The sequence below is a fragment of the Lithobates pipiens genome, unplaced genomic scaffold (assembly GCF_037356315.1).
Source record: "Lithobates pipiens isolate NorthernLeopardFrog02 unplaced genomic scaffold, aLitPip1_a1.2 Scaffold_16, whole genome shotgun sequence".
Taxonomy (NCBI): Eukaryota; Metazoa; Chordata; class Amphibia; order Anura; family Ranidae; genus Lithobates; species Lithobates pipiens.
The window spans coordinates 575,530,396-575,546,092 of NW_027507748.1; the positions used below are offsets into that span (position 1 = coordinate 575,530,396).

General features: G+C 38.4%; 1 protein-coding gene across 1 annotated transcript in view; it reads left to right on the forward strand.

The window, feature by feature from the left end:
* The window catches only part of RAPGEF3 (Rap guanine nucleotide exchange factor 3), a 142,446-nt gene that overhangs the window by 95,697 nt on the left and 31,052 nt on the right, over positions 1-15,697 (forward strand). Inside the window, exons 9-17 of the mRNA XM_077483767.1 lie at positions 1,296-1,442; positions 2,374-2,489; positions 5,540-5,628; positions 6,680-6,758; positions 8,452-8,602; positions 9,957-10,039; positions 12,211-12,250; positions 13,270-13,351; positions 14,682-14,828. Coding sequence (XP_077339893.1) covers positions 1,296-1,442; positions 2,374-2,489; positions 5,540-5,628; positions 6,680-6,758; positions 8,452-8,602; positions 9,957-10,039; positions 12,211-12,250; positions 13,270-13,351; positions 14,682-14,828 — 934 coding nt within the window. The remainder of the gene's footprint in view (positions 1-1,295; positions 1,443-2,373; positions 2,490-5,539; positions 5,629-6,679; positions 6,759-8,451; positions 8,603-9,956; positions 10,040-12,210; positions 12,251-13,269; positions 13,352-14,681; positions 14,829-15,697) is intronic.

Below are 15,697 nucleotides of genomic sequence, written 5' to 3' on the forward strand. Positions count from 1 at the left end.
GTGATAAGGGGTCGGGATCGACCCCTTACACGGATCGGTGATCAGGCGAGTCTCACGGACTCGCCGATCACAGAGCGCGCCGCGCGCGCCCCTCAGGGGGCGCGCAGGCCGCTCGTAACTGGGACTACGTCAATAGACGTAGTCCCGGAAATGTAGGTCCGCGCTAATGCCGTCATTTGGCAATAGCGCGGATCTGTAGTGGTTAAACCTAAAACCAAAAATTTAATATATTGCAGCTTACTAATCATTAAATGTGATGGCTGCATCGGTTTTCTTTTTTTTAGGCTTTTTCCCTCTGTTTTCACCTGGTGATCCGGCCAGTAACACACCTCCTGTATTAGAGTACCTCCACTCTGGATGAAGGAGCACAGGGTCACATTTAGACAGCAGCATATTCAGTCTGGGGGGAGGTGGGTATTAGATGTACTAGCAGATTTAGATATACCAAAATATTAAAGCTAAACTCCAGAAAAGACTTTATAAGCAGTCACTGCAACATTTTTATTTTATTTTTTGGGCATAACAGCTTTACAAAAATGGTTTGTCTCATCCCTGTACCTGCTTCAGGAGTGCTTGTTCTTTTGAAAAATAACAGACCTATTGGCCAGATGACCAGATTAAATTAAAATACACAAAGTCTAAAAAATTAAGCTAATGCTGCCATCACATCTAGGAATGGGGAAGCTGCAATATAATAAATGTTTGCTTTTGGGTGCTCCAATCAACAAAACTGCTTAAAGTTTTTTTTTTTTTTTCTGACCCACAAGGTAATATCATATTGTGCTAGTATGCATCACATACTAGCACATTATGTGACACTTACCTTAAAACCAAGCCCTCCAGCGAAGCGCTGTCACTCCTGGAGGCCGCTGCCATCTTCACCTATGTTCTGGGTATGCGGACTCCTTATGTGTGACTGGCCAGAGCCACGATGACTTATGGCACAGGAATCTGATGTCATTGTCTGCATATACAGTAAATATCTCCTAGACGGTGCATGTTTAGGAGATATTTACAGTACCTATAGGTACGCCTTATTATAGGCTTACCTATAGGTACAAATCAGAGATGGGAGTTTACTCCCACTTTAAAGAGTTGTTGATTGGAGTACTAGGGAGAGAGTGTAAAGACTGCAGCATTCAATGAAAGCAGTGGTTTGGCTCTCTGGTGTGCTGCAGGCACAGGGCAGTTTAATCAAGAAACATTCTTTAATTGTTATGCAAAACAAGTATACAGAAGCACAATTTCATCTAGCATGTGTTTTTCTTAGCCTCACATTGATGATTTTTGTTTAGGGTGTGGTCGCAACACTTCATGAAGGGGATGACTTTGGGAATCTAGCTATAGTGAATGATTCTCCAAGGACTGCTACCATTGTTTCTCGAGAAGATAACTGCCACTTTCTGAGAGTGAGCAAGCAAGACTTCATTCGCATACTTCGGGTCAGTAAATATACTCCGTATGAAATGCATTTTATAGATCGATCTATCTATCTATCTATCTATCTATCTATCTATCTATCTATCTATCTATCTATCTATCTATCTATCTATCTATCATGAATGATAGCACAGACCTGTATAGAGAACTAGAGTCTGTGCAGGGTGAGGGACATCTATTCCTACAAGATTGTGAGGTAAGGAGGTGAAGAGACCTAAATTTAGATGAAAATGTCTGCTAAAAGATAATAAATTTAACATTTTATTTCTTTTGGCCTTATTAAAGCTTGCCAAAATGGAGGGCATTGGCCACAGTCAATGTGGTAAAGTCTTTTGTAATGTAAGCATGGAATTTACCAGACAAAAAAGACATTTTCTGAAAAAACACCCGATGCATTTAAACAAATTCAAAGAAAGGATTAGTCACCTGAGGCAGAAAGACAGTAGCCGTGGGTAAGTAGCTATAATCATACCACAAGTTCTGCAGGGGTTCTCAAGTGCATTCCTTGCCCCCCAGTGGTGTATTATGAATAAGGATGGGCTTAGGCATGTTTGGATCCCAGGCCCAACCCACTTGAGCAATCCCGCCAGAAAGCCATCACTGCACACCGCCAATCATGAGCAGCCCAGTCAGGCGAGATTGTATGTGCAGCTGAGGGCCAGGAAGTGTCTCACTGCCTATGATTGGTGGTGTGCAGTGATGGCTTCTTGGTGGGATTTCTCAGGTGGGTGGGGACTAGGATCCAAATGCACATGAGCCCATCCCTAATTTTACTATAAAGCCATTGGTATTTGTCTTTGTACATTTTGGTATGATACATTTTTTCTTGTTTTAATTTGAGAACCAAAGCAAGAAAAAATGTATCATACCAAAATGTTTAAACGCCCCGGATCTAAATCTTCCTAATATATATACCTACAACCTGTCTTTCAGGATGTTGAAGCTAACACAGTACGTCTAAAGGAACATGGCAAGGTGGTATTGGTGCTAGAAAAAAATCCACAATCATCCGGCAACAATTTACAAACAGCACAACCGGGAAGTCACAAGTGAGTACACCAGATGGCAATAGATTGGCTGAGACCATACATTAAAATCTATAGTTTATTTACTTTCCTCTAACAATATTGGAGGGTTATTTTTTTTTTTGGGGGGGGGGGCAGGTACTTAGTTTTGTTAGGTACCTGCTCCCACTTCCGCTGGAATCGTCTAGGCAATTCCACTGGAAACTGCCCCCTCCCCGTGTCTGAAACCGCGGTGGCGGCTGAAGGACCATTGACAAAGCACAGTGCGACTCGTACATGCGCAGTGGAAACCATCTGTGAACCAACAAAGAGTCACAGCTGGCTTCCCACACTAGACATTCCGGCACCAGAGACCCAACGAAGAATCGGCTCAGGTGAGGATGGCGCTGGATCCCTAAGCAGGTAAGTGTCCTTTTATAAAAAATCAGCAGCTACAGTATTTGTAGCTGATGAGTTTTCTTTTCTTCTTTTTTCTAGGTACTGAAGGACCACTTTAAAACAATAGCTATGATTATTTTTGGTAGATAGAAGAGTTAAAAAATATTCACAGGATGATCATATATCACATTATCCACCAGTTTTCTGCTAATGAATGTAAACACCCCAACATAAAGAAATAATCAGCTTATTCCAGGGCCCATGTAGATTTTAGTACAAATGATAAGAAGATCAAATGTAAGACGAGAGAAAGTTAATGTTGTAAAATCTACTTATAATTGGATGGATAAGAGATGGATTAAGATTGTTTGATATCCAGAATAATAATCTGAGAATGCTGAGCCATTTGCAGCAAAATGTTATGATTTATAAGCCCCATGTAAAAAAAGTTTAATATACCGGTAGATTTAACATAGAAATAAAATATCTACTTCTCAAAAGATATGTTGAAGTACTTTTAATGATTTAATGATAAAGGTACAGTAAAAATGTATTTTTATGAGGTCTGTTAACCACTTGACCTCTGGAAGGTGTTACCCCCTTCATGACAAGAGCATTTTTAGCTATTCCGCACTGTGCTACTTGGCAATTGCGCGGTCATGCAACACTGTACGCAAATTATATTTTTATAATGTTTTCAATTTTTTCACACAAATAGTGCTTTCTTTTAGTGGAATTCGATCCCCACTGTTTTTTTTTCTTTTTTAAATTTATTCTTTTATACTAGAAATGGCAGTTATCAGCGACTTATAGTGGGACTTTGATAGTGGGGTGGCCAATCTGACACACCAGCTCATGCTGGCTGGGAGGTACACTAACTGACCAACTGACACTGACAAGAATAGTAACACTAATACAGTGATCAGTGCTGATATTATACACTGTCACTGTACTAATGATACTGGCTGGGAAAGGGTTAGTATTTAGGGGCAATCAAGGGGTCAAATGTGCACCTAACAATGTTTACTGTATGTGTTATGTGCTGTTTTTACTAAGTGATCTTGCTGTTTTTTGCCCTGCTTTGCAAGGAATAAAAAAAAAACAGCAAGGTCCCCTGGCAGTGTTTGTAGCTCTGTTTTGTTTACAACACATCAGCAGGTGCAGGCGATCAATCATTGGCCGGCCCCCGCTGATCGGCTTGTGCTGTAATAAATTACAGCATGGCCAGGGCAGCACACGCAAGCCCCTTACCTGGAAGCTCCGATGATGTATGATCCAACATGGAGATACCACCCCGCTGCAGTATATCTGCATAGGACAGTCCGCAAATGGTTAATGAGAACTTTTTTTATGTTTTGAAGAGAAGCCCCTATTATCTATACAATAACGCAGATTTGAAACCTCTGTATTTTTTGCTGTAATACAGTTAGGCTGCATATATTGTAGTATACAGCATATGTTTTTATATCTGTCTATTTTTACATGAAATCTTGCAGCAAGGACTAAAATATGCTGCAGTGGCAGCACTGTGGGGAATTGAACCGCTGCCCTCACACACAAACATTGGCTCAAGTCTCAAGCGGTACAATGCTGCCCCTGCGTACTGCTCCAATCAGCGGCACTGAAGCTCCCTGAGAAGTGCTGCTGATTGGAGCAGTGTGCAGAGGGATGTGTTGGACCAATGGTGACCTGAGAAAAACTTACATTAATAAATGCAGAGACTTCAACTGAGGTTAAACATCTCTTCCTGTCTGTTCTTGTGCATGACGTGTTGCATACCCAGACTGGTCATCAAGAACCTTTCTACCTAATGACCAAGGTTTTTGCCTTACATCATAGGATCTAGGGCAGTTTAACCTTACAGTTACTACTACACAATTTGCATAAACATGAGCATACCCCAAAGTAAATTTAATACCAGTGCTGGGAGCTTCCATTCTGTTGGCTGATAACCTGTCAGCAGACCTACACAGTTATTTGGTGCAGGTGCAGTAACATTAAGCAAAAGGCTTCCCATCTTGACTGGTCATCGTGCTGCAAGATACTTTATGACCAGCCTGACTTTGCAGAAATCCACGAAATTAAGTAAATGGATGTTCCATTGAGTCAGTTACTACTTTTGTTTAGTTACTGCATACTTCTTTTCAGTACTTGTAAAAAGTCCAAAATGGCTAAACTTTGTAAGAATTCCAAACAAATGTAAAATCCTTCATTCTATAAAGTACAGCCATGAGATGCTCATTGACAGATGCCTGTGCTCTCTAATGAGAATGGTGGCCCTCTTTTTATTCTGCTGAATAGCCTCATGGGAGTGCTGAGAACAGGAGTGGTCACAAAGCGTCATGCAGTAGCTGTCTGTACCACTGCACTGTTGATGTTGAAATTCATCTTTAGCTTTTACTACGCAGCACTGGTAAGGACTGCTTTGTCTCCCATTTTGGACAATTGAAAAATAACATATTTTCCATTATACTATAGAAGAACACTCAGTTTCCCGTTTCCTTTTGTGATTCCTGATTTTTTTACCAGATTCCCCTGGTGAACTTATAGAATTTGGACCATCAATGTTCTGAATAACCCCACCTTAATTATCACTACTTTAAAAATATGGAAAATGTTATAGTAAATAAACAAATTCAGCTATATCACTGCACACTTGTATACTGTTGTGTAATGGAGAGCATTGTACCTTCTAGGTACACAGTTATGTCTGGTACAGCTGACAAAATTCTGGAACATTTGCTGGAAACTATGAGATTGGATTCAACACTCAATAATTCTGAAGGTAATAATCTCTATCTAGGTAATGGCATCTACTAAATAGGCTTTTTTATTATCAAATTTTGTGCTTAAAAAATGCTGTTGATGACCTCTACTTTTCAAAATACTAGTTGCCTGGTTATCATGCTAATCCAATGGCTTTATTACGCTGTACTTCCTTAGTTGCTGACAAGTACAAACCAGGAGTTCTGAATTCACGCTGAATTGTTCAGTGACTAAGTCAGTGACTTAGAAAATATGGAAATTATTGTATCAGCATGGCAGTTAGTGTTCTTTAAGGTGGATCTGACTGAAAATGTGCGAGGTGTTAATGGGGTGGCCACTGAGGTGTCACTATCTGTCAAATTTGTCCATTGACGTCAATGGGAGGGGTAAAAAAACGACCATTGAGGTGTCACTATCTGTCAAAATTGTCCATTGAAATCCACTGGATGGTAAAAAACAGCCATTGAGGTGTCACTATCTGTCAAATTTGTCCATTGACGTCAATGGGATTGCAGCACTATATTCCCATTTAAAATCTCAGTTTAGTAAAAAAACAATTGTTCGGTAGGTGGCATTATTGTCTACCGAATGCCTGCAAGCTCTTATAAGGCATTGCTGCTCCCGATTCCTAGATTCAGGAGATTTAGAGTGAGATTTGGTGATGTCACCACTGTGCTTCTCACTGTTCTTCTTAATGGAGTGGAAGCCTTACCTGGGAACCTGCAGTGGATCTGTCTGCTTAAGCTTTATTCATTTGGTAGGTATTGGCTTCCTCCACTTCTCCTTTTGCTTCTTCATTATTCCATCACCAGTGATCAGATCACCAGTTATCAGCTGGTGGAACATGGTAGGGTAAGTTGGTAATGAGGAAGAGAAAAGCTGCAGAGAGCTCTCTACTTTCCTCTTTGTGTGCACACTTTGCACAATAGAGGTCATCTTTAGCTATGAAAACTGTGGCACATATTCAGATATGGATGTTCAAAAGAAACTTTTCTATATTTTACAACTGGTTTAAAAATATTGAAATTTAGGTTTTCATTTTTGTATTAACATTCTATATTTTCTTTCAGACACCTTTGCTGGCGATTTCCTCTTGACTCACAGCATATTCATGCCAACTGCTCAGTTCTGCCAAGCATTGCTCCATCAGTATCCTGGAAAAATATGCAAATAAGCTGCTTATTGCAAACAATCTGTTTTAAGTTCACCTATAATTGGAAGATCTGACCTTAAAGTAGAACTAAAGTCTCTCAAAGAATATTATACATTATACCGCGATAGATTGTGTATAAATAGACAAGGGGCAACCGTCTTTCGGCACTAAACAAGATGAAGTCATAAACAATGTGCTTGCAATGTCTCTTTGTAGTTCAATAGGGAAGTGAGAAACTCTGAGGCATTGCTCTGAGCACCACTGAGGTATCAAGTGAGAAACATAGCCACCGAAGACCAGGAAGTGCTTGATTACATTTTTTTTTCAAAAGACCTGTTGCAAATGTAGGGTAAAACACTATACAAAACATTATAACATTTCAAGCTACAAAATATAATTTTTTGGTATGAAAGTTTAGATACACATATGGTTCTTAAGTGCAGCAACTCCACCTTATACTAGCTTTCAGAAATCAACACCAAGCGTAGGACCTAAGCTAAAGTCTAATAAAAACTCACCAAATCAAAACTGTTTCCATGTAAAAAGTGTAAAATGGGCTGACCTGATCAACTTTTAACAGAAGTCAAAAACATAAGGCTTACACTGCCCTGTCATACTCTGCCAACTGGTAGAGTAAATTTCTACCTCTAAGCCCTTTTCAGTGGTCTACAATGCTCCCACTTGACTGCCTGTCAACTTGGTTTTCTTCTTTCATCTACAGATCCCAATGCTGATACTGAGATACATATCATTTAGCAAAACGTAGAAATAACAAACCTGGGAGATAGAATACGTTTTATTTCAAGAAAGCAGGTGACATGTAATTTTTTATTATTTTAAAATTGACAATTGGCAGAAATAAACATGAAAGTGGTTCTAAAGGCAGAATGTGTTTTTACCTTAATGCATTCTATGTATTAAGGTAAAAAAAAACGTCTGTGTGCAGCAGCCCCCGCTAATACTTACCTGAGCCCCATTGTGAGTCATTGATGTGCACAAGAGCCTCGGCTCCTTGGGGACTTCCCCCCTCATTGGCTGAGGAGCCATTGGCTGATTTCAATCATAGTAAGTGAACCAATGAGTAGAGAGAGGGGGCGGGGCCAAACCATAACTCTGTGTGTGAATGGACACACAGAGCATCAGCTTGGGTGCGAGCCTGGTTGGGTGCCCCCATAGCGAGCTGCTTGCCCTAGAATAGGAGGATCCAAGCTGCTCTGTGCAAAGCCACTGAACAGAGCAGGTAAGTATGACATATTTGTCATAAAAAAAGACTTTAATATCGCTTTAAGTACTGTAAATAGAATAATCCAAGTTCCACTTAAACAAGCAGTTTATAAAAAAAATCCAATCTGTAAGTGTAAAAACCTCTCATTATAATTTTGTTATACTCAGTCTTGCCTGACTGTCAATTCTTTTCTTTTTTACCTTAAACTGTTCTAAGTTTCGAACTCCATAAATAAATTGTAATGAACCAGATGGCAGGTACTGCCTGATTGACCATTAGATGTGAAACTAAAAACAGACAGGTAAATATCTCATGAATAATGTCTTGAACTGCTAAAATTCAGGTAAAGAGATGTTCCTAATTAAAAAAATAAAAATAAAAAAAAATCTTTGCTTCCGTTCTCCAGGGTTTTAATGTCAAAAATGTTTGTCCTTGTATGATGACTTACCTTAACAAAACTTCAGATTTAACATGGAGCCATCAGCAGTGAATGAACCTGAGAAGGCCACATACTCCTTTTACAAGAAGCAGAACATTGTACGGCTCGTCAACCTCTGGGTAGAGCTTTATGGTCAGTTGCTGGAGGCTGAGCCATATGCTAAAAGCTTTCTGGAGGTGAGGAACTTTAGTATGGTGCATTTCAGTCTGTGCCCCTTATCCATGACCATGCCTGGGCACATTTGTAAAGGACTATTTCTAATGTATTTTCCAGACAAGCCAGATCTATTATTGGTTATGCTAAGGCAGATTTTATAGGACACTACAAAACCTTTTTTTAAAAGACAAAACAAAATTTACTCTAATAGAATTTCGTTCTACTTTTTTCGTTGTAGGAACATTTGTTTTCTTAATCATTAGTAAAGGTCAAATTAACATTCATTTTCGAGTACAGTGACAAGAACCATTTAAGGAGCAGAATGTAATATTTTTCTTGAATGTACAAATTTCTAACAGTGTATGTGGTTTTTGTTTGGTAAAGTCCATTTGTTTCTAAATTGAAAAGCAAAGGAAATGTTGAAGTACTTTCAAACAACCTTTGAGTACAGTGAGAATTTTTGCATACATTTTCCTAAAAAAAAAAAAAAAATGTATATACATTTTTGTTCAAAATATACCCAGCTAAAGTTTTAGAGATTACTTTACCTGTGTCTGTTGTAGCAGGGTGACCCCGTACTACTCGGTAGATTGGTGTCTGCTGGCTTCATAATATACCCAGAGTTAAAACTTGGGGCACCACCCTCCTGAGGGAGGTCAGTGTGTCCAATGGGAACCATGTTAGATTCTGCCATGCATCAAGGTCATGTAGAGGAAGGCCCAAGCCTGAGAGGAAGTCCAGGAGGGAAAGCGCAGCTAGGGAGCTGCAAGGAACCACGCAGAGCTAAAGTTCAGTGTCTGTCCATATCACTGGGATGCATTTGATGGTTAGGATTTGGAAGACCAAAAGGTGTTTGATGGTCAGGAAGAACCTGCAGATGTACTCAGAGCAGTAAAGCTACCATGAGAGAGCCAGGAGACTGAATGTTATGCCTTTGCAGTTATAGTGAAAACCCCCTGCGTGGGAAGAGCTATCTGTATGAACTTTGACTTGCTTTTAAATAAAAGTGGGCTGCCATGCCCTTAACAATACCGTTTTTGGACCGGTGCAACTCATTGTAAATGCACCTACCACTTGAGTTTAATCACCCCAATCTTACATTGTGTTAAACTGGGATAGGAGTCCTACATATAACATTTTGCCCTACACTGTAGCATCTTCTAGCTATACATAATATTTTTTTTTTGTCATTGTACAAACTGTAATCAATTGCTGTATCCAAAAGCAAGCATTTAGTTTAATGTATTGTAGTCAGAATACTGAAACTTCAGCTGTGATTGGTTGCAGCACATTATTGCCCATATTTTTTTATTCAGTACTATTTGATAATTATTTCTATATTGTAATCAAATCCATTCTCATTCAAATTAAAAGAAACTCTCAGAATACATCAGTAAAGACCCTCGTTTACTTACCTGTTTGAAGGAAAACTTCCAGGAGAGACGGAAGAACAAAACGTAAGTGTTTTTTACTTAAAGTGAAAGTTTAGTCTGAAAAATTAAGTCATGATAGATCACGTCAGTCTGGCCCCTTTTGAAGGTATAGATATGAAAAACATTAAAAAGAAGTGTCTATTCAGTTTAAAATCCAGCAAGGCACTGTCTTACCCTGCTCTACTCAGCCTCAGCTGTCTGGTGTTCTTGACACTGTGCCAAAAACCAGAGCAATGAGGGAGTCTCACTAGAGACAGATCTGCTCAGAGCTTTAAGATTTACTGCTGCTGGGAGGTGGAGGCTGGGGTGGGCAACAGAAATGACTCAGACTGTGCTGAGGGGGGACTGATTAGGGATTAGGAAGAGAAAATAGAACAGTAGGAGAGGTGACAGAACAAATTCTGCTGCCAAGGAGACACAGAACAGTTAAACTTACAAGGGTAGTTTCTTATCTTATCTGCAAATGCACACATTTTAATTACAGAAAGTAACAAATAGTTTTTGAGACCAATTAGAGGGGGAGAGTTCTTAGTAAGGAAGGCTTCAAGAAAATGATGGCCTTGGGCAAGAAGAAACAGAAGCAATGCTGAAGGCAATTTACAGCACTATTTTGATAGCATAATTATTAATGTGGAATGCATGCATTTTTTTTTTGTTAAAGAACATTATTTGTTATCAAACTGTTATGAGTAAAGTTCCACTTTAAATGATGAATCTATATTTCTTTAGACATATATGAAAGAAAGCCAAGCATTTGTATTTCCTAGACCATATATTGCTCTACCAATGTTACCTTGGGTAGCCGCATGATCTGAAGTGTATGCATTCTATTGGCTTTTTGTTTACACTGGATGTGTTCTAATGCCTTTCTAATGAAATTAAAATGCATGTACATAAAAAAAAGTTTTTAATGGAGTTGGTTAATGACTATAGTCTGATTTGCAGCACGCATGCTGCATTTTTGATGCTGGACCCAAACCTCACCATTCAAATGACATCTTTAAAAAACACAGTGCATCTAATGCTTGCTATACATGTTTCCATAAATTATTGATTTTGTTTCTGATTGAGCTCTTCCAATAGGAATAATCAAAATATAGTAGGCAATCCATTCAATTGCTATGCCCCACACGGGGAAGAGGGTTTCAGTTGATAGTTAAAGTGGAAGTAAACTCCCCTATCGTTTTCAGCCAAGGAAGCTGCCATCTTTGCCTCTGTTTAATCTTCAACTGCTATGGTGCTGCACATGTGATTCGTTATGTGCAGTTAGCATTCCCGGCATGCCTTTTTTTTTTAACTGTTTAAATCTATGAGTTTACTTCCACTTTAAGATATGATTTTAACTTATGATTGTAAATTATGGATCACATCTCTGTTTCTGCGATGTAATCTCATAATCTGATTGATCGAAATACAGTTGTTTTCATGAACTATATATCTCAGTGCTGCCGATTGATGCAAAACAAGCAATAACATTCTGCCCTGGCTGATCGACTCAGTTCGATCTAATCCAATTTAAATCAAGTCTAAATTAATCGAAAAAGGCAAGTTATGACTGTCCGATTATTGAAAGATTTAATAGTTTTGATCAAAATCAAACATTGACAGGATGTTTCCTGTGAGCAAGTCATAAGTATATCTGTTTTCTATACAGTAATAATTACAATGGAGCACTATCTAATCTTTTTAAGCAACTTTACAACTTGTATAGGAGGGCTTTGCTATATGAATTGTTTCGCATTCAAATGCAAAATGCAGCAGAAGCTGCATTTAGCCTCATTTGCCATGAACACCAGTGGATCTCAAGAAGACCTGAATTCTAAGAAACACAAAGCAGGACACATGCAGCCTCAGAATGGTCACACTACTCAACTAAAGAAAAAAAATATTGAAACCTTAAAAATTTTGTTATAAGTTTAAATGCATGTGAAACAAAAAAAATCTAAATCAAAGTCTGTCTACCTTTATGCACTCAATACTAAGCCAGGTTTGTGAACTATCATGGTATTACATAGAAAATCAGATAGAGTAGGATGGAAAAAACATACAAATTATATAGTCAAGGTCTGTGATACACCTTTATGACCAGTCAGGATTTGGTCGCTTTTGGAGATCCCGTTTGAAAATAGTTTTGTATATATTTCGCCATTCTTATTTACTCTAGAAACATATGTCTTTCTCTGATCTAATTCCAGACTGGAGATCAGCAATGGAAACGTCTCTCCTCAAATAAAGGTATATAAATATCAATAGCAAAAGCCTGTGTCAGTAGATATGAATAGTTGACTCTAACTGCAGGTCTTTTAAACATGGTGCACATGAACAAATATGGTGCATTATGACAAAAGCCTACACTTTTTGCTATGTTTAGTCTCTGCTCTGTTCAAATATATACGTTTTATTTTAGTCATATAAGAGGCAGATTTAAATCTGATTAGTCATCAAAATACAACAAATGTTGCATCAAACACAGCCACAGCTGATTGAACAAAAGAATCTGAATATGAGTGTATCTAGGAACTCATTTATTAAAGTATTCAGATTCATAATACGTATTGCTAAGATAGAGTTAGATTCAAGGAAGACAACACACAATCAATAATGAACGTTTTATATTCATTAATATTAAGTATTCAAAGTATTTGAATGATTTACCTGTCTTAAACTAGATTCACACTTATGTGGTTAGGGGAAATGCAGCGATCTGTGCATGCAAATTGCACTGCCCTTGTGGGTATCAATACAAAGTTAAAACCTCAAATGCAGGTTACAAATGCAGTGGATTTGCCTGCATCAGATCACACCAGGTTGCAGTGCACAAGAGAACAATGCGATCTGGTTTTGGTAAGGCTCAAAAAGGTGCATGCACTTTTTTGGTCTGATTCGGTGTGATTTGAGCCCATTCAAACTGAATGGACTCAAATCGCATAACACTGAATTGCATGTGAATTGCACGGTAATGCAGCACGGTTCCTGTGTAATTCACATGCGGCTTATAATTTGAACCAAGCCTTACCACTATCAGCAAATTGTTTTCAAGCCTACCTAAAACAAGCACATAAAACAAAGGAAACACAGGAAAATCAGACAAATGTAAAATATATTGCATCTGAAAAACTTACGCATGTGTTATGGATTGGCATTAATAAATGTGTCCTGTTTTTTTCCTATTCTTCTTCTGTGCTTCATCATCTGGATGCACTGGACAGAGTAGTGTGCATTGTCTTATAATTAGCCTTGTCTCCATTCAACAGGTTTACAACTATGGAAACCTTCTTTCCACTGTAGATGATGACCACTCCAGTAACTTGTATACTATTCGAGTCCAAGACAAAGGTAGGATGACATATTAAAGAAAAAATCACTTTCAATGAGGTTTGTGTTAATATACAATGCATTGCAAAATGTATTAAAGCTGCATAACATTGTGTGTTTTTCCATCTAATGGGCTAAATGCCATTTGCCCTAGCCTGGACTATAAAGTTTAGAAGAACACAGATTATAGGCACTTGCTATATTTAATTTGTTTGCTGTAGTCAAAAACGGTTAAATATAGTCTGAGAACCCAGGTAAATTCTTAACAACACTCTTCTGGCAGTAGGTCTCTTTAGAACTACCTGAGCCTAATTTCAGGCAAGCATTTGTGCCAGTTTCAACAACATGAGTGACAAATTCTATGACTTGCCCCAAATGTCAGCCATGAAGGAAATGCCTTGAGTCACTGTGTGGGCAAAGCCTGATGGAGGACTGAGACTAGTGCCCGATCAGGCTTGCCTTATTTTTGATTGACAGCACATGGCAGTGGGCAGATCCAAAGCCACTATTGGACTGAATAACAGCTATGGATCTGCACACTGTAATGCACTGTCAAGCAACAGCAAAGCAGACCTGATGGGGGAACTAGTCTCTCAGTTTCCCATAAGGTTCTGCACACCTCTACTAAAAAACTCCTTGGCTGTGTGTTTGTCAGTGGGATGTTCTCAGTGGCCGGGGAGGGAGAACACTGAAGAAAGATGGACACTCCAAACACTCCAACCTCAGTGCAAGGCCCAGCAGATTTGTGTACCTATCTCTGACATGTACATGAATTGGGAAGAAGCCATTACAATTATGTTGTGGAATTAATAATGGAATTCTAAAGGGTGTAACTTTTTATAAATTCCCATAATGTGTTGTGATGGTTGCTCTGACTGAGTTTATAAATCCTGCAGTAGTGGGTCAGGATTCTTAAAATGACAAATCGTGTGGTGCCCTATTGTTTTTGTGTCTGTTATCTACTGATACAAAATGGAGCAGAATCAGGCTCTGTCCACTTGCAATGCTCCCACAGGTTAGCAAATATATCCCCTTGTTCCTGATTTTCTTTGCTATCTCCCTTTCAAGGGTAAATTTTGATATTTGGGTTTGCACCTATCATACAGGTTGTTAATGTAAGCCTTTTTTCTTTTGTGTCTCGCATACGTTGCGAGGTCCCTTTACGTTACCATCAAGAGCTCATGGTTGTATTGTTACCTATTTGTATGTTAACCTTCAATAATAATATTGAAACAGAAGGAGTTAAGGTTCACAATTTGTGCTGAATTTATTTATCTAGCTATGAATATGTAAACAGGGACAATTATAGGTTATCTAATTGCTGTGCTGTAATATACTAATTCTCTTCCAGTGCCCTATGACATATATCTGCCAAATCATTCTTGTGTGACCACTATGTTTGCTGTAAATGCAACTGTACAGGAAGTGCTATCAACCCTGGCCACAAAGACTGGCTGTAGCAAAGACCAAGTCCTGGTGAAAGTCAACTCAACGGGAGGTGAGTTACATCATAGCTCTGAGACAGTTCCTGAACTTCTATGAACATTTTAGGAAATATTGAAACAACGTTAAATTTAAACTAATATGAATAATACACATAAAGTACCATAGTTTAAAATGCAAAACATTATGTTTAATGTCATATTGTAAAATACACATTCAATTACTCCATTAGAGGGATATGAGTCTTGTGTTTATTTGGTCCTCTCCCTCCAAAACTCCCCTACTACCATTCAGAATTATAATTTACTGGCTTTCATTCATTATAGCATGCTTATTGAGGGACAAAATTATACCTATTTCAGAAATAATGAGACATCTAGCATTTGCAAAAGGAGCATTGCATACTTTTCTCATGACAGACTTACTTTAAGGTTAAAAACATATCTTATCTAAGAGGACAATAAAAATAAAATAACAATATATATCAAGGGAAACTAGTGATCTTACTTGAGTCACTCATGTGAACCAATTCTTGATAATTTTTGGGATATTTGATTTACGTGAGTTATTTTGTAAAACAATATTTTCACCAAATGAAAATGAAAATTTGGACACAGTTACCTTGTTTGCATGGATGTTTAGATATTAAAGAATTGCTTTCTTTACATTATCCACTCTGGAAAGATATGACAATTCAATAAGGTTAAACTGCATGTTACAACATGCCGACACACCATTTTCTGTCCGTTTAGTCAATCTTTGCCCCTCTCTGCCCACACCATCTTTCGTCTCACGCTGTCCATGCCTCCTTCTTTTCACCTTGTCCACACAATCTCTCTATTGTGTTTCCACTCTGCTTTTGTATCCTCCATGCCACTTGTATTCTTCAAAGTAAGCAGTTTATTCCACCTATCTGACCTTTTT